Source organism: Tripterygium wilfordii, chromosome 4, assembly GCF_013401445.1.
Source record: "Tripterygium wilfordii isolate XIE 37 chromosome 4, ASM1340144v1, whole genome shotgun sequence".
Classification (NCBI taxonomy): domain Eukaryota; kingdom Viridiplantae; phylum Streptophyta; class Magnoliopsida; order Celastrales; family Celastraceae; genus Tripterygium; species Tripterygium wilfordii.
The window spans coordinates 7,478,323-7,496,350 of NC_052235.1; the positions used below are offsets into that span (position 1 = coordinate 7,478,323).

Genomic DNA, 18,028 nt, shown 5'->3' on the forward strand with positions numbered 1-18,028 from the left:
TAGATACATGTGCACTTAAGGTTCGATTCCAATGAGAAACATATTTCTCAACGGAATTTAAAAAAGAGAGTATAAATTACATTTAAATATTTAATTTAATATTTTAATGTATTTAAAAGATTATTGCTAAGACATAGATAGACCTATACCTTATTAAATTGGGATTGGGTCTTTGTTTCAACTTTATGGTTGGGCCTGCAAAGAGGTATAAGGCCCAAACATCTGTTTAAGCCTTTTCTCAATTTTAGGCTCGGTTCAAGCCCATACTTTAAGATTGGGCCGAGAAGAAGGACCGGCCCAGGTACGAAAAAATTGAAGACAAGCTCAAAAGCGGCAGAGAATTATATAATTATTGTAGATAATGGCGGCTACTGTCAACGCCACCGTGAAAGCGGTGGCTCTCATCACCGGTGTCGGCAACGTACGCGGCTCTCTTCAGTTTGTGCAGGACCCTAATGGTTTTTCTGATTTTCTCCCGTTCGACCTGTATTTGTACATGTTTTATTTTATAAAATTATTGATTATGGAGCCTCGTGTGCTGTGTAAATTCAATGTAGGAGTTACTCATGTGGATGGGAGGATAACTGGACTCACTCCGGGACTTCATGGTTTCCATATTCATGCTCTTGGAGATACCACCAATGGGTGCAACTCAACTGGTACTCTCGTTCTCTCCGTCAGATGATTTTGAGCTTCACTTTTTCTCAATCCTTCTGTGTACCCTGATATTGATTATTGAATTACGAATCTAATTGATTAATAATAGGCTAAGTGGGTTTTTGTTTGGTGGTTTCAATGGTAACAATTCATACCCTTTTTTCAGTTATGTGAATGTTTGTTTACTTTACTTGAAAATTTACTTTATAGGTCCTCATTTCAATCCGCTCAAGAAGGAGCATGGGGCTCCCGATGATAAAGACCGCCACGCGGGTGACTTGGGTAACATTGTTGCAGCCTCAGATGGTATATTTGGTTTCTATTTCCTATCTTTTGTTTCTTAATTTTGGAGAAAAAGATGTACTTGTACTGATTTTAGCTTCATTTCTATGTTGCAAGGTGTTGCTGTGGTTTCAATTAAGGACAAGCTGGTAAAGTGAAATGACTATAGTGAAGGGATTCAATGCCAAATTCTGTATATTGTCATATCTAGTTTAATTGGAAGTCTCTCATCAAAATCTAGAATCATTGTGTGAATAATATCATTCCTCTAGATGTTGGTGTCTTAAATTGCGATAATTTTTGTTTTCCATTTACATACGCTTTAGAGTTTTATTTATTGTGATTCTCTCACATCTAATCATTATTAGATTCCTTTGAGCGGGCATCATTCAATACTGGGGAGGGCTGTTGTTGTGCATGCTGATCCTGATGATCTTGGCAAAGGTAAGCTTCTTAAAATTTTGGCTGCACAATGTGTAAATTTTTCAAGAAAATAAGTGTTGGATTTATTAGTTGATGATGGTTTGCTTTGCTTTAAAATAAGTGTTACAAGTTTATCACTTTTGTTTGAAGCGAACTCGACTTTTGTATAACTATTTTGTTAGTTTCACCAGCCACTGTTCATTGGCCATCCCTGATTATACCAACCCCTATTGATTACTCTTGATGACTTCCATCGTTTGTCAAAATAGTTAACTATCTATGTGCTGACAATCATCACCATTAACTATCTTATTATCATTGGAAAACAATGCACCTTTCATGGTTTCCAAATATCAGAAGTTAATGAGTTATTTCCTTTTAGTACATAAAGCAGTAAAAATATTTTTCGGATGTAAGCTATTCACAGCTAACAAATAGTGCTATACTGCATATCTAAAGTTCTATGGTAGGGAAGTTGTGCATGAGAACTATTAAAGAAACTTCATAAGTCCCTTTTATGATCTGGATAAGTATCAGTATACGACGAATGCTCGTGATAAGTAATATCCTACCTGGACGGATGGGATGAGATTGGTTTACAAGTGTATATGAATTTGATGATTATAACTTGTCACATGGATTGCATATTGACTCCTTATTAGTTATTAGTAATAAAACTTCAACTCTAAAATTATTGCGATGGAGAGTTGTGTGTAGCAGAGATCTTCTAATGCTGGATCTTTATTGAATAATGAATTAGACAAGGCATCTAGGAAAGGATCTTTGTCACTTAAAGTCGAGGTTTTCATGGACCACTGTTAGTTTATGTTTAAGGAAGAGTGGCCATCGCTTTGCTGTCTTTTACATCAAAATTTTCGTGTTTGTGACTGGGTATTGATGGCCTGGCCTGTCACAACTATTATTCCATCTGATTATGCATTGCTTATCCTTGCTTACCGACTCCCAATCTTGAGTCACCTCAGAAAATAGTCAAAACTTTCAAGTGGCCTATAACAACAAAGAGGAATTATCTTCTAACAAAGGGGAAAGTTCAAGCTTGTTTGAACAACTCGGTTTCTCATCTTTGAATCAACTAAAGTTTTTGTAATATTTGAGTTTGGTGGCTGTTGGACTTGTAATAGCAGAACCCTAGCTTACTGTATTATTAGGTTTTCGGGGTGGAGGAACCTTAAATTTGTTGCTGGAACCTTAAATTTGTTTCTTTTCCTTATTCACTCCCGGACCCAGTAAACGTCTAGTGAAATTAGTTCAGAATTACCTACAATAGAATGAATCTCTGCTTGCTAATTGCCTTCTCCGTGATTTGCATCTGTTTGGTCATTATCTTTTCTGTTACAGTTTTATCTTTGGCTCCTCGCATCTTTAGTTTTGTATGTTGTTTTCGACTGTTCTTAGCTAACTGTAAAGACTGACAAACAGGTGGACATGAACTTAGTAAGACAACAGGGAATGCTGGTGCCAGAGTTGGGTGTGGTAAGGATTTTGATGCTTCAACATTTGTATTGTTTTGCTTGAAATGTTTTACAAACAACCCTATAGTTTACTATAATAACTTGAAGAAACCACAAACTTTGAATGATCATATCCATGAGCCTCACCATTGTTGTCTGACTTTGTGCAGGTATCATCGGGCTGCAGTCATCCGTTTAAACCGACTAGCTGCAGAAGAAAGATACTTGAATCCAAAATGCATGGTGAAAGCCTGAAAGGGTGTAATATCCAAACAATTTAACGTGTTCATAAACATCTCCGTTTGGTAAAGCTTATAAGCTATTAAAATAAACTAGTTTATAAGCTGGTGTTTGGTGAAATTTGTAGCTAACGCTGGATTATAAGCTGTGTAAAAGTTTATTATGTTTAGTTTAAAAGATAGAATAAAACTAAACAAAATTATGAGAACTGTGTTTGTACTTTGTAGTTTGTTATTTTTTGTTTTAATAGTTGGTTTATTTTTATTATACTTATAAGTTAGAAGATATTTTATAAATAAAATTGAAATTAATACTTAAAAATTTATAATTATATATATAATATTATCTTAATAAAACAATATAAAACAATAGGAGAAACGAAAAATGAAAAAAATTCTCACACTTGAAACTCGGGTTTTTTCGGAACTTATAAATTAGCATTTCTATGTGTTTGGTACGTCATCTCCCGTTACCTTATAAGCTATTAGCTAGTTTAAAATTTCCAAAATAAACCGTGACCTTATAAGCTAGTTTATAATCTCCAAAATAAACCGAACCAAACCGTCTGATAAATTATGCTATACCCTTAAATTATGTTAAAAGTGTTCATTTTACTTTGCCTGTCTTTTGTTATATCGCCAGCTAAATCATGGCATTGAAATGGCTACATATGTGTAAAACACAAGACCCTTTTTTTAGTATGAAACCGTACGAGTAGTTATCTACCATTTACAAATGAGAATCTAGGAGGAAAACATCCTACATAATTGGCCATTGCATCCAGCATAGCTCAAACAATCCATATTCAACATAGCATAATAAATCCAAATACAAAGACAACTATGTCTCGATAAAATCACAACAAAGTTCAGTTTCGACAGAGATGGTCTAATAAGTTCAGCAACCTACAGAATCCTAGCAAAAAGAGGCTATTATAAGGGTCACTTCTTCATATATTCAGATTTTCAGACATTATAATATGTGAATAGCCTCCGTATGAAGCATTACCGTCCCAAATAATTCTCCATGCAGCTATGAATTTGCAGGTTGTGTGATGCTGGAACTTTTACCCTCTCAACCATGTGTTCCTATATGATGAGTTGTCACGTAAAGAAGCATCGTGGGGTTTGTATTCCATAACATAGCTGGGAGGAAGCTTCAAGTGCCGTTTGATTGAATCTCTCAGAGCCATAACAGCCTATAAGAACAAGGAACGATTGGTGATGATAGCAACAAAGATAAAAGGAGTAACAAGAAGAACTGGCAAGCCAAACAACTTACCTGATGATCAGATGCATTCCGATTCCATACACTCAATATATCCTCATTGAAACGAATGCTCAAAACTGCACCACATGTATTATCGCTGTAATCAAGTTGGTCACCTACTAAGGCAAGAACCTGCATGCAATGATGTTACATGATTACATCTGATGCTACAATTTCGGAACCATATAAAACAGGGACAAATACTTCAATGCTGAAAAACAATTCATGGAGAAAACATGATCTGCTATGAGAAATAAATATTCATCTCAATCCAATTCCCAAAAATTCTGTAAGTTCAAAAAGTCATAAATATGAGCATGATTAATCCCAAAAATGGGTACAAGTCCACCTCCACCTCCACCTCCACCTCCACCATGGCATGTTAGCACACATGACCTAGATTCTCACCTCTGCAAACAAGGAATAGAAGCTATCCAGTCCTGTTCCAAGGAGGTAACTGTCTAAAACTTGCCCTACTTCTACAATAACTCAGCAGACTTCACATAAGCATGTTAATTGCCTAAAGCAAGTGCTATTATCCAAGATTAAATCAAACTTTAAGACCAAGTTCCTAAGCGCCAAAAAAAGCTCCCACAATTCATACCTAACCGTAAGGAAAACAATAATCCACGTGAATAAATCGCTTATTAAGCATTTGGGGGTGTGTTGAGCTATTCAAAAGGATGCCAACACCAGTGAGCTGCATGCTTATCTCCAGGTGGTGTGAGTTGGAACATCCCTTTTACCAGAAATGCACAAGACTGGGAGATAAACTCATCCGTGGATTTCTGGGCAAGTGTTTAGTGTCTACAGTACATGTATAAATCCCAATGCTGAAGATAGTATTTGCTGGAAACTTCCTAAAGACGAGACTCTCTCTGTTAATTCTTATCAAGACCAATCGTCACTTTGGCAATCCTTGTTTCCCCTGGTCATATATCTGCAGATCTAAAGCCCCTCCATGTGTTGTGTTCTTCTGTTGGGAAGCTTTATGGGTAAAATCCCGACTCTAGACAACTTTCAGAAACAAGGGCCTCTCTCTAGCTAATAGATGTTGCCTCTCCCTAGCTAATAGATGTTGCCTTTACTACCCTGGACAAGAAACAAGAGAGTCATGAATCTATAAACCACCTTCTTCTTTACGACCCTGGACAAGAAAGATTTGGAATGTTGCTTATAATCTGATGGGGGTTGATTGGGTTATTAATGGCTCTGTAGAGAGTGAGTTACTCTCATGGAGCTCTCTCTCCAGTGACAAAACCAAAAGGAAGATCCTTATAATGCTCCCCATGTCCATCATGAGGTGTATCTGGAAAGAGAGAAACTACAGAATCTTTGACTCAAAGGGGATGTCTTTTGACTTCTTTATTGATAATTAGTTCAGTTGTACCAAGTTTTGGAGTTCCTCTCTCTGTACCAATTTCCTTGAGGCTTCTCTCCCAGACTCCTAGTAGTTCTCTGGGTTGCACACCCTTGGTGCTTTAACAAACTTTTGTCTATTCAAGACAAGAGCTACTTCACGATAATCTTCCATGCCTTTCATTAAATGACAGGAAAGTCTGGTAGAAGTTCACTGTCTATTGTGGGAAAAGGCTATCAATGGATTTACATCAGCCTAAATGAATTTAATTTATCAAGAAATACAAGAAATTATATATTAGCACAAAATGAACACGTGCTGTGAGAACCTGAATACGAGAATATTAGAAGTTTGTCATAGTGAAACAAAGTTTACAAGTCTCCCTTAGGTGTTTGTCAGTCAGAATCCAAAATGCTAATGCTAGATATGATAGTCAACCAATATGTTAAAATAGCACAGCTACTCAAGAGTATCCATAAAGAAATATTCTCTCCTCTCACCAGATCCTCCCAGAAGCGGCCTGAAACAACCTTTTTGAAGCGAATTATCCACTTGCCACCATTGCAGTTTGCAGAGTCCTGAGACGTAACAAAGTTCATGCAAATTGTGCACAAATACATCAAATCGCCTATTAGATAAAATCAAAAAGCACCAAACAACGAAAAGTTACAAATGAAAAAATTATAGAACCTCCTAAATATGACAGTCAGTCAGCACAGCATAAGTGAAGCTGATTTTTTTTCTTCTATCTTACCTCCCATAGAGGACGGATTCCTTCCTTGAAAAGGTGCAAATCTGTTGGACTTGGCAAGGTAGAAGGTCGGGCCAAGTGGCAATAGCAGACCCAAAAACCTTCAACCTACATGCACATATGGTCAAACAAATGATCAGCAAAAGAAAACAAGGAACATAAGTTACACAAAGGCAAAATTTTAAACATGTTACATATGCACCATTATCTTTGCAAACAGAACTTACCGTACTAAAATCCACAATTTTCTTTATATTATCCTCATAAGATGTCTGCGTCCGAACCCCAGGTGTTCGACGAGTGTACCAAAATACAAACTTGTGCTGACCACATGAATACCAAAGTGAAAAATCAGAACTGACATAAAGATTAAACCAATAAAGTTCACAGCTACAGGTATAACATAACCATTCACGAGATATTTAAATGTCGAAACTGCTAAGGCCATGATGTTTGCACCAAAATACAATATCATTGATCATAGCAAAATCAAAGTGAAAAACAAAAGCATCGCCAAATACATAAAGAACCAAAAACATTGTAAAATGAAAGTTCATAAGTACGAAATCATTCAACATGTGTGTGCATAGTATCTAAAGCCATATTCACTAAAAAAATAATCTATAAGCCATATTGTTCCACATATACACATCTTACAGAACAAGAATCAATAGATCTGATGAAAGGGTCTTTTCAGTTATTGAAAGATCCACAAAAACAAAAACAGATTCAATGAAGAAGGAATTCAGGTGCTCCCCAGTTGTCTTATCTGATTTGTGAAAACAAAATCCTTGCCAAGGCACAATAAAAGAAAATCTACTGAAAGTCGAAAGTAATTTCGAAAGAGTAATTATCACTAGGTTTAATCAATAAAAGCAAGCATCATACTCGTGCATAATAGGTTAGAGAGAAAAAAAAATGACAGTATAAAAAATTCAGCATATCATTAGAAGAATTTGTCACTTCATAAAGGCACAATGAGGCATTAGCACTTGCTAGATTTTAAAAACTTAAAACAACCTAAGATAAATGTTATGAATTTTGCCCCAGATCCTCCTTTGTAAAAAATATCAAACGACAAAAGAGAAAGGAAAAATGCAACAATCTCAACACAAGATTTAACGTGAAAAACTCCAAAACCGGAGAAAAACCACAAGTGTTGTTAGAGACAACCAGAGAAATTTACTATGTGAAAAATTGTTACAACCACATAGTAAATTTATCTGGTTGTCTCTGACAACATCCGAGGTTTTTCTCCGGTTTTGAAGTTTTCCACGTTAAATTTTGTGTTGAGATTGTTGCATTTTTCCTTTCAATTTTCTCTTTTGTCGTTTGATATTTTCTTCAAAGGAGGATCTGGGGCAAAATTCATAACAATAAACAGCCATTTTGTGATGTGTAACACACTTGTGACTTGACTGATAAAGATATCATTTGTATGTGATTTCTTACTGCTGGTGATGCAACGACTACATCTTCATCAGCCATAAAAGTATTATTTTCCATTTCATCCATCGTGTATATAATTAAGTACCACGATTATATCTAAAAGACAGCCCATAAAAAGACATGCCTGCATTAGTGGATGAACCAGAGATGCCTTCAAATGACAAAATTAGCAATAACAAGTTTCCCAATCTCACTCGTCTCTCACGAATCCTCTACCTATTCTGTATTTGAACCCTAACCCTAACCGCCCCTCTTTCACAACGTCCGAACGCTCCTCTACCCCTGCCCAATCACCTAAAATTTCTTTACCAAAATCACCAATGAGAAAACCAGCCAAACCCAAAACAATCCAAACTTGAAAAGTAGGATCATATAAACCTCGATTTAGGTAGAAAAAAAAATCGAATAGAGAACCCCCAAACTTATGAGATCGCTCAATTAATCATCAATGCATAAATGCGATACTACCAAACCTTACTGCAGGCAAATGTTTGGCCTAGATTTCACCTCAACAAAAACCTAATAAAAACTCCGTTCGCAAAAATGTAATAGAGACAGACAGAGATGAACCTTGAGAGGATGCAAGCCAGCTTTGAGCTCGCGTGTTTGGCGTTCTTCGGCCTCTTTGTCATTATTATCAGTCAACGAAGAATCAACAACCGCCTGCGCACTGTCGGTGCTGTTTTCGTTGTTTGGGATCTCCGATTCTTTATTCTCCGTGATCTCCATTTGAGGTTTTCAGACACCGAAACTCCAAAGCCCTAATTGAGGAGAAAGAAAGACTCAGAAATGCGTATGTTTGGCTAAATATAAGTAAATCGATCTTTTAAAAAACAAATTCCATAAATCAATATACATATGACAAAATATTAGGATAAATAAAAAATGACTTATTTAAATAAAAAACAAATTATAAATAAAATCATATTTTTCAATTTTTTTAAAATTTTGAGGAATTTTTGTTGAAGCCACTAAAATTAAGTAAAAAATAAAAAAGAAACCCTCTAGTATCATAAGTAATTCAGATAATACTCATGTCTATGATATTTCTATGTCATAAAATATGTCTCGAGTTTGAACCACCCTCTCTTATTAAAAAAATTGAAATAAGCCAATAATAATATATAAATATTATCATCTTAAATAAATAAATTTTATATTTACTATTTCTTCATTTTTCGCTGTAATCCGGTTCTGGTAATTCGTTCTTTTTCTCCTTCATCTTTGGATTTTTTCCCTCCGGTTCCGATTTAACCCTAGCCATATTTTAGAATTCTCTTGCCGTGTCCTCTTTCACATCTCTAATGGCTTCCTTCAGTGCAAGATATCTTCTCTTCCTCTGCATCGCCGCCTTATTGTCGCTAAGTTTCGCGTCCGGGTCACCGTCGACTTGCCTTCGGGAATCTTGTTGGTTTATCTACGATCTACAATCTCAGTGCCCTCGCTCGATCTCTCTAAATCCACCGGTCGAGGTATGCCTTTTTTTAGTTCAATTTTTTTGATTTAATGCTTATATTTTTCTTATGGTTTTGGTCTATGAATTTTTCTCGGCATCATGCGTATTTGTTGATTTGATTTCTCTGTTTTGATCGGTGGTTCATTTCTTGTTGCTGTTATGTTTGATTTGTTGTTGATTTGCTGATTTGAGGTGGTTTGATGAAATTTATGGCAAAGAACCTATGAGAAAAAAGAAAAGGTGGATGTAAGATTCCTGTTGTATCAGAACTTTGATTTTATTATTTTCTAGAAGCTTTGAATTGAAGTCGTAGGCTACAACTGCTTCTTCATTTTTGTATGTATGATGCTAGGTAGGGTTTGTCTCTTGACACTCAACAACAGGTTATCAAACTGGCTCAGATTTATATTATGGACCAATTAGGTGGCATGTGAAGAGATTGTGTGGAAGTTACTTTTCATGTGAAGAGATTGTGGGGAAGTTACTTTTCATGTGAATGCCACAATGTTCTGCACAGCATGGCATAGGCTGTATTTACAGGTTTTTGGCATGAACTCTTGTGACCAAATACACGGTGAAGAATGAAATAAAATGATAATCCAACTTTAGGACATTTCATTGAATCAGTGGTCTGTGGGATTCTTGGGGATATGACTGACATTCATTTCACTCTTGTATGGATAACTAATCTTACATATAGTTTCATGTGATTTACGTGAAAGATAATGCGATTTTCAGCAGTTTTATGTTATTAGAAATCTGGGTACGTGATATTATTTTCATTATTACTGGCAAACCAATAATATTTTTTAGACTTTGTTATTGTGCTCCTTCTGATCATGCATATCTAAGTTTATGGGATATTGGGTAATAGAGTAGTGAACTTAGTGTGCTTGTGTCATGGATGAATCCTTTTATTTCCTTTTTTCGTGATCCATGAGTAGTATGTAAAAATATTGCATGAGGTTTAGGAAATCTGGGCCATTTCTCTATTTATTTATGTAGTTCACTTGTTCCTGTTTCACACATTCATATATGCATTGCTCCCAATTTTTCTACCTCACCTTCTTTTGTCCTAGTGAATAAAGTGATCAAGTGCTTCAGATAGACTTCTCTTGTAGCTTGCTTTTATATACATGCTTCAGCTGACATGCTCACAAACACACATGCATATTTTGTCAAAAAAAATTTATGCTTTTAAAATAACCCCGTGACATATAAGATATTGATAAATCTGAACACTTTGTTGCCATTTAGTTATATATCCTATTTTCCATTTTTAGGTGGATGGCAACTACCTTGACAGAGCTTTGACATCCAAACAGAGGAATGCTTATGCCTCTCTACTCTTCTATAGCTCCTGGTGTCCGTTTTCACGCCAAATGCGCTTGAAATTTGAAAAGCTCAGTTCCATGTTTCCTCGGATTGAACATTTAGAAGTCGAAGAATCTTCATCCTTGCCAAGGTGTGTTGCTATTGATTTAATATGCTTGCGGTTTGTCATATGCTTCAAGTACTATGCTTGTAAATCATTGGCCCTGTTCCCTCCTCTGTATGGATCATAGGAAATTTGATGGACCTCAACTAGGACTTATGCTTGAGTTAACTGTTGTCTGGACAGAGAGAATTATATGTATAATCATACTTGGCTTGACATGACTTTAATTCGATTGACCAAAGATGTGCAACTTTGCTGCCGTTAAGATGATCCATTCTTACCTGTCCTATCGTGTTATAACCTTTAGCAACTAGCGCAGAAAAGAATATTAGAAGGGACTTAAGAACAGCACTTGTTCACTAGCAGGGATTGAAACAAAGTTTCCTAGCTAGACTGAAAAAGACGACTAATTATTTGAACAGCTAGAATGCCTTAGATCTACTTGAGAATGGGTATCTGCCGAAGCGGAGGCGGTTTCTGCGGGGTTATATGCATGTAAAATGGCTGGTTGGTCTTGCGTCCAAGTTGAGACTGACCAACACTTTTTATAATCTTTAAGCCATCGAATGCTATGAACAATTGTGATTTGAAGTATCCTTTGGAGAGACTTATCTGCTGCCCTCGTGTGTTATCACGTATCATACATTTTCCCGAACTTTGGAGGGCCATCATACTTGATTGAGTTGCGAAAACTTCTGGATAGGTATGAACTGAATTCTTTCTGGTTAAAGAATCACTTTCTAGTTGCTTTGGAACAACGTGATTCGGGTGCAGATGCTTCTTTCTCTTTTGCTTCTTAGTCTTTGACTTCCTTCCTATGAAGCGGATTCCCTCGTGTCTGTGTATGTGTCTGTTGATACGTCTTCGGATTCGGCATCTGAAAGAGTTGAAGTTGAATAGGCGCACTCATTGAAGGAAGCCTTTGGACCCGTAAGAGGCCTAACGAATTTACTGTCCATCCCCATTAACCGCTTGGGCATTGACCCAGGAAGAATCAATTCTAGACTCACCAGGAATCCCTGATCAATTTTTCCTTTCGTAATACCTTACCCCTAGGGGGAGTCGAGTCCCCGCTGCCTCCTTGAAAGAGAGATGTCATGAACCACTAGATGATGGGGCATATTTGCTCGACCACCAGCATACTATGCTCATAGTATGAGCAGTTTTTTGAAATTTTCATTACACCTTGGCTTCCGAGTGCACAAAGACGATCCGAGCTTCCCTCTTCCTTCCTTGGATCACCCCACCCGGATGAGAGGTAGGACTTCTTACGCTCACCGGGGTGTTCATGCCATCAATCCTCCTTAGCTTGAGCTTCCTTTAGGCGTTCTAGAAAGCTGATCTTTGCTCAGGTTGTGAAAAGTTATGTTGTTCAAGTCTTTGCTTTTATGAAGGTGATTTCTCTTTCCATTGTGTGCGGCTTCTATTTGTCATTTTCACAATGCTTATAACTAGTACAGTTTTCATGAAGAAAGTTCTGTAGAGGCTGCACTTGAAAAAATGGCGATATACAGGCATGTCCTAGGAACAGCCATATCTTTTTGTGTATTTCCTTGTTGGTTGCAACTTGCAAGCTGAAACAAAAGCCTGGTTTTTGTGCTGAAAACTTATTGGCAGAAACAAGTTAAGACTTAAGACAATGTAATGAATAAAGTTTTGGGGCATGCTTCTATTTATGTCAATTCTTTTGCTATACACTTCGATGAAGCAGATTTTTTTTTCTCCCCTAGCTGAATGCATCCTATTACCAGCAATATGAGTTGTGATGGTTATTGTTTGTTGAATGATTCTTTTTTTGAAGTTCAGCCAAACAGTAATAGTATTTGGCTGAGTTTTCATGTTCTCTCACATCCTTGCTACGTGTTACAGCATATTTTCAAGATATGGAATCCATAGCCTGCCTGCAATAATACTGGTAAACCAGACATCAAAGATTCAATACCGTGGTTCAAAAAATCTGCTATCGCTTGTACAATTTTATGAAAGAACCACAGGTAACTGGTTGTTCTGTATAATCAGCATTTTTATGACTAGCTTACCATTCTGTAAATGGCTTCTTGATGACTCAATTTTGTGATGTCCCTGTTTTAAGTGTTTTTTCTGTATGCCATTGGTCAATCTGACTGTTTTAACATAGCCTATTACATTTTCTGGTTTGCTGCTATTGTTAATGTACTGTGTTAAATGATTCAGGACTGAAGACAGTTCAATATTTTACTGAAGATGAGCCAGCTAGTTTCGGGGATGATGAACAATTCATCATGCAACCATGGATTAGCTCCTCCTTGGGGGATATGATAAAAAGGGAGCCCTACCTAGTACTGGCTACATTGTTCATCTTCTTGAGGGTGCTTCTGTATATTTTCCCAAAAGTGGCATCACTTCTCAAAGCTTTCCGCATCCGCATCTACTATGCTCTGCTCTCATATGTTCTGCATTTGGAATTTGGAATATTTGGTGATGAGACCAGTCAATTGTTTGGTCGCGTTCTTCACATGATTGATGTGAGAAGGATTTGGACCAAGCTCAGATTATGCAAGATTAGGAACTTCCATCAAGGTGCAAAGAATGCACGGGTCTGGGCATCGTCCCTTGCATCCGTTTCTTTGGGTGAATCTTCATCAATTAGATCATCATCCTAGAGTGCAACTCTGTTTCTTCAGGGATTCAGGTTGACAGTATTAAGGAGCTTACTTATCTGATGAAATATATCACGAACTGCTCTAATGCACCCGGACAGGTAGTCTCTCTATCCATCTGGTACTGCACCCACCAAATGGTAACTTTTAGTGATTATAGGTGAAGCTGTTATCCTCTGTTTGAGTTGGGTCCTTTTTTCTTTATTTTGGAGGAAGTGAGCGAGCATGTAAATTTGAGGACAGTTTTCCTTTTTTTGTGTATAATATTTATTATTTTGAGGAACATGCACCCTTACACATTAGTGGAATGTAATATGTTAAGTTCTCTCTTTCCTTTTCCCCCCAAAACGAAAATACTAGCAAGGACTCTGTAAATATGGAATAATTTTCTTTGTAGGTGATATATCATGTCCCTCCTTTTGAAAACCTCTTTTACTTTGTTCTTTGTCCTCGGATCTTGATCATGTTTGGCTTATTTTTGCTTTCCATTGATTGTCACTGTTGCCGCGAAAAATGGTCTTTTGATTATGCTCCTGGACCACCTTAGCTCACCTTACAACCGTGAAAATAGTCTTGATGATACCATTTTTGAAAGTTTGATAGCGTAAATTAGGTAACAACCATATATAGCGTTTTCTTTCTTTTGTTATTTGATTATGTTTGTGGCCCTCAGCAAGAATTTCCAGCAATGACGGTTTGCTTTATTTCACTTCTTTAGATATAGTGGATGTTTCTAGATAATTGTGATGAGGAGTTGAATACCAGCAGAGCTGAAGCTATTCAAACCTCGAAGGTTGCAAAAGCCCATACTTGAACATTGGGGAATATGGTTGCTTTTTCTTCCTTTTCTCATAGTTTTTTGGTGGGCATTCAATTTAATGATTCTGCTTTCTAACAGATTGGAATCTTGGTAGATTGCTTATTTTCAAGGGGTCTTTGTGGCGGAAAACTTCATAGAGGAAGGCCAAAACTGTAAGTTCTGTTCTTGGGTGAGTTTGAGTTTGAAATCTTCCTTGGGCTCCAATTGAATTTAGCATGACCTTAATTCTTTGGGTATATATATAGGTGTATACACACTACTGGATTGGTTGGTTGAAACCCTATAGCAGTTTCTTGCAAGCCAAACACAAACATAGCTCACACACATTTGAAACTATAAGCAAGAGTAGTTGTCTTTCAAGAGAAGCCTCAAATGGTAGTAAGCAAAACGATGGTACGTCATATATTTTGCTTTCGGCAAAATGTTTGAAACCTTCAATTTATGACACTTATTTTATCCGTTACACATATGTTGAAGTGTTGAATGTTAATGGGTGCTACATGTAAAATCATAAATTGAGGCTATGTAGGATTGCTTATAGAAAGCGAGTGCCACTTGGCAATACATCTTATGTCCATTTTAACTACTATGATTGGAATATTCAACTAACTTTGTGTGATTGATATAATATCAAAAGAGTAGTTGTCTTTCAAGAGAAGCCTCAAATGGTCGTAAGCAAAACTATGGTATGTCATATATTTTGCTTTCGGCAAAGTGTTTGAAATCCTCAATTTATGACACTTATTTTACCCGTTACACATGCGGAAGTGTTGAATGTTAATGGGTGGTACATGTAAAATAATAAATTGAGGCTATGTAGGATTGCTTATTGAAAGCTTGTATCACTTGGCAATACATCTTCTGTCCATTTTAACTACTATGATTGGAATATTCAACTAACTTTGTGTGATTGATATAATATCAAAAGAAAAATATCAAAGAAGATACAACCAGCCCATGGACAGTTGTTTAGGGCTTTCACTTTCATCTTTATTTCTTCATGGGCCTACACCCATGTCAATGTCTTCATAAGCAAACTCACACAAGCAACCGACACTATTCTTTTATTTTATTTTTTCCCCCTCCCTCTCCCTCTCCCTCCCCATACACTTGTGAGTAGGGGTGACAAAAAAATGGGTTCTGAATCGAACAATATCACGTCTAAATCATAATTCGGATTAAATTTCGGACGTATTTAATTGATCAAATCTAGATTGGTTTAAATCCAGACAAGTAAACAGGATAAAATTTATGTGTTTGGATCCGAAATTTTAAATTGAACAAAAATTTTGTATTTAAACTCATATTTTATACATATAACTTATGTCCAAACTTGATTTAATCTGGATTGAATAAATTTAATCATTAGGATCAAACATAGTTTTGCTACCCCTACTTGTGTGAGCCTCTCAAGGAATCTACACTTAGAAAACGTTCATGAAGAAATCAAATAAGGAACCCTTTTTTAAAAGGGACACGTACATTGCTCCTAATTTGAACATTACTGTCAAGGACATATTTATCCAGAAGCTAACAATATAATAATCAAACTTGAATCACAGTCAAAGCATCAAGAACCCAATTAGGAATTAACAATTGAAAAGAAAAATCAAAGGAAACCTATCAAAGAAGGGATTCTAATAAAGAGGGACCCATAAATCCCCAATTGGACCACTCTTTCATTTGTCAGCTTTAGACGGATAAGCATTCAGCTTTCCCTAATTTCCTGACAGGAGCAAAAGGACTCCATGATTGAGGAGGTGATGTGGCTGCTTTGCAAGTTAAGTGTCAACAAAATTCCTCATAACATTCCATGAAAAGCATACATTTTTTTATTCCAATTCTTCATCCCTTCACAAATCACAAACCCTTTATATATCATTTCATTTCATCCCTCTTTCTTTGATCCAATTCATCAATACCCACTTGAAAAAAATGGATCTTGATGAGTGGGAAATCCTTCCTAGAGATGGATTCATTGATTACCACCATGAAGAAGAAGAGGAACAAGAAGAAGGTGAGAGGAGATTTTTCAGTATTTCAAGTCCAAGAAGTGTATTCAAGATGAATCACTTCACTTATCCTTCACCACCACCACCAAGAACAAGAAGTCCAAGGTTGCTGCCTAACCAACAACTTGTTCCAGTTGAGATTCAATTGGAACCCAAAATTGGTAAGGACCCAGAAGCGGAATTGATCAAAGAAGTCACTAAGGTACCTACTGATACTAGTATTGTACCCTCTGCAACCACTGAGAAGGTCAAAGATTCTGACTTGGATGTGGTTGCTCAAGTTTTCTTCATGAAATTGAAGGAAAATAAATTTGTCGACATGAAAACTTACTCCCCTAAGGCCAGTCCTAGGGGGGTCCTGCCTCAAATTGATGCTGGTTCATTCAATGTTGAGGACAGAAGTGAAACCATGGAGAGCGTTACTTCTCCAAGGAAAGAAGTTGAGAATGATATGGGGATGATGGACAAGAAGAGCGAAATCGATGGGGATAACGGAGAGGATGTCAATTGGGAGGAGAACGGTAATGGTGGATTGAACATATGGAAGTGGAGCTTAAATGGGATTGGAGCTATATGTTCATTTGGTGTTGTTGCTGCTACCTTTTGTGTCATCATTCTGGGGAGCCATCAGAGGAACAAACAGCAGGGGCAGAACCAGAAGATTAGCTTCCAGATTTACACTACTGATGACAAGGTTTGAAAATTCTTCTGTTCTTGAAAATTTTTGCATACTACATGTTTGATCTATTTTCCCACAGAACCAAATTAAGTGCTTTCTTAGCCTAATTTTATACATGAATATTGGTAATTTCTTCAATGGAAAATTTGATTAGTATAAGGGAACTGTATTGAAAAGTTGTGAAGGAGGATTTTGGATGGAAATTGACCTGGCTGTGATTTTTGGATGCAATGCCTGCATAGTAATGGATCTATGTGGCTGAGTAGACATTGTTTGTTGTGATCTTATCTATTTAACACAAGACTTGATAAGACAATTTCCTCACAAAGGTTTTTGCCATTTCAACAATTTTCACACAATTTGAAAGAGACTGCCTTGAGAGTAGCTGCTTAAACACCACATTAAAGGATTCTTTGTAGTGAAAATAGATTTACTTTTTGATCGCAGAGGATCAAGCAAGTGGTTCACCATGCAACCAAGTGGAATGAAGCAATGTCAGCTGTAAGAGGGGTTCCCCTGAACAGAGCTCAAATAACAACTGGAGGCTACTATGATGGTTTTTGAAGTTTTTTCCCCCTGTCAGATGATCTGGATGGTTCATCAAAGTAAACTCCTGTGATGGGTTTTTTGTACATAGGTCTTGAGTATATATATATATAGATGATAATGTGGGATGTATTTATATATAGATTCTGAATCCTGTTTGTACTTTGTACTGGAATCTATGGTGTTTTTATCTATTAATGGTCTTCTTATGTAAGCTTTGCATTTTGATGATAGATCCCCAGACTAGAATATCTGTCATAATATTTTGTTGTTAGTAATTCATCCATCTAAGCACATTAATGATCTATCTTCTTCAGTTGGAAACTCACAAGGCTGTCCAGTAAGATGCTTTAAATAGCTTTAATCTCAGTAGCTAATTGTCTTCATGACTCCAGCTTACTAATTATTTCCTTAACAAATCATTCTAGTTTAGGTTTGGTTGGTTTTTGTGGATTAACAACATAAGTGCACTTCATTACCTTGACTAATGAAATCCCTCCTACCATTCCCATAAGATATTTTTCTATATTGTCCA

At 36.6% G+C, this 18,028-nt stretch overlaps 4 protein-coding genes across 7 annotated transcripts; 3 read left to right on the plus strand and 1 right to left on the minus strand.

Annotated features, from left to right (window-relative positions):
- Positions 1 to 336: 336 nt before the first annotated feature.
- Positions 337 to 3,296, plus strand: LOC119996336 (superoxide dismutase [Cu-Zn] 2). The gene is made up of 7 exons (XM_038842925.1): positions 337 to 458; positions 558 to 659; positions 868 to 963; positions 1,057 to 1,088; positions 1,308 to 1,383; positions 2,803 to 2,856; positions 3,005 to 3,296. Exons 1-7 carry the CDS (start codon positions 362 to 364, stop codon positions 3,031 to 3,033), a joined length of 486 nt encoding a protein of 161 aa, XP_038698853.1. The 5' UTR covers positions 337 to 361; the 3' UTR covers positions 3,034 to 3,296.
- A 569-nt stretch (positions 3,297 to 3,865) lies between these two features.
- LOC119995979 (eukaryotic translation initiation factor NCBP) lies at positions 3,866 to 8,686 on the minus strand. The gene is made up of 6 exons (XM_038842464.1): positions 8,474 to 8,686; positions 6,682 to 6,777; positions 6,458 to 6,562; positions 6,204 to 6,281; positions 4,356 to 4,475; positions 3,866 to 4,272 (listed from the first exon to the last, which is right to left on the minus strand). The coding sequence occupies exons 1-6, from the start codon at positions 8,630 to 8,632 to the stop codon at positions 4,141 to 4,143; spliced, it is 690 nt and encodes a 229-aa protein (XP_038698392.1). The 5' UTR covers positions 8,633 to 8,686; the 3' UTR covers positions 3,866 to 4,140.
- A 393-nt stretch (positions 8,687 to 9,079) lies between these two features.
- LOC119995818 (5'-adenylylsulfate reductase-like 5) lies at positions 9,080 to 14,820 on the plus strand. 4 transcript variants are annotated; one of them, XR_005467733.1, is made up of 7 exons: positions 9,080 to 9,375; positions 10,643 to 10,824; positions 12,667 to 12,791; positions 12,991 to 13,537; positions 14,155 to 14,265; positions 14,335 to 14,408; positions 14,502 to 14,820. XR_005467733.1 is itself a non-coding variant. In XM_038842270.1 (4 exons), the coding sequence occupies exons 1-4, from the start codon at positions 9,208 to 9,210 to the stop codon at positions 13,437 to 13,439; spliced, it is 924 nt and encodes a 307-aa protein (XP_038698198.1). In that variant the 5' UTR covers positions 9,080 to 9,207; the 3' UTR covers positions 13,440 to 13,862. The 4 variants fall into 4 exon arrangements, 1 of the variants encoding a protein (XP_038698198.1); XR_005467732.1 differs by having other exon boundaries at positions 14,155 to 14,229; XR_005467731.1 differs by lacking the exon at positions 14,155 to 14,265.
- A 1,164-nt stretch (positions 14,821 to 15,984) lies between these two features.
- On the plus strand, positions 15,985 to 17,742 carry LOC119995864. The gene is made up of 2 exons (XM_038842326.1): positions 15,985 to 16,962; positions 17,395 to 17,742. The coding sequence occupies exons 1-2, from the start codon at positions 16,192 to 16,194 to the stop codon at positions 17,509 to 17,511; spliced, it is 888 nt and encodes a 295-aa protein (XP_038698254.1). The 5' UTR covers positions 15,985 to 16,191; the 3' UTR covers positions 17,512 to 17,742.
- The last annotated feature ends 286 nt before the right edge of the window (positions 17,743 to 18,028 follow it).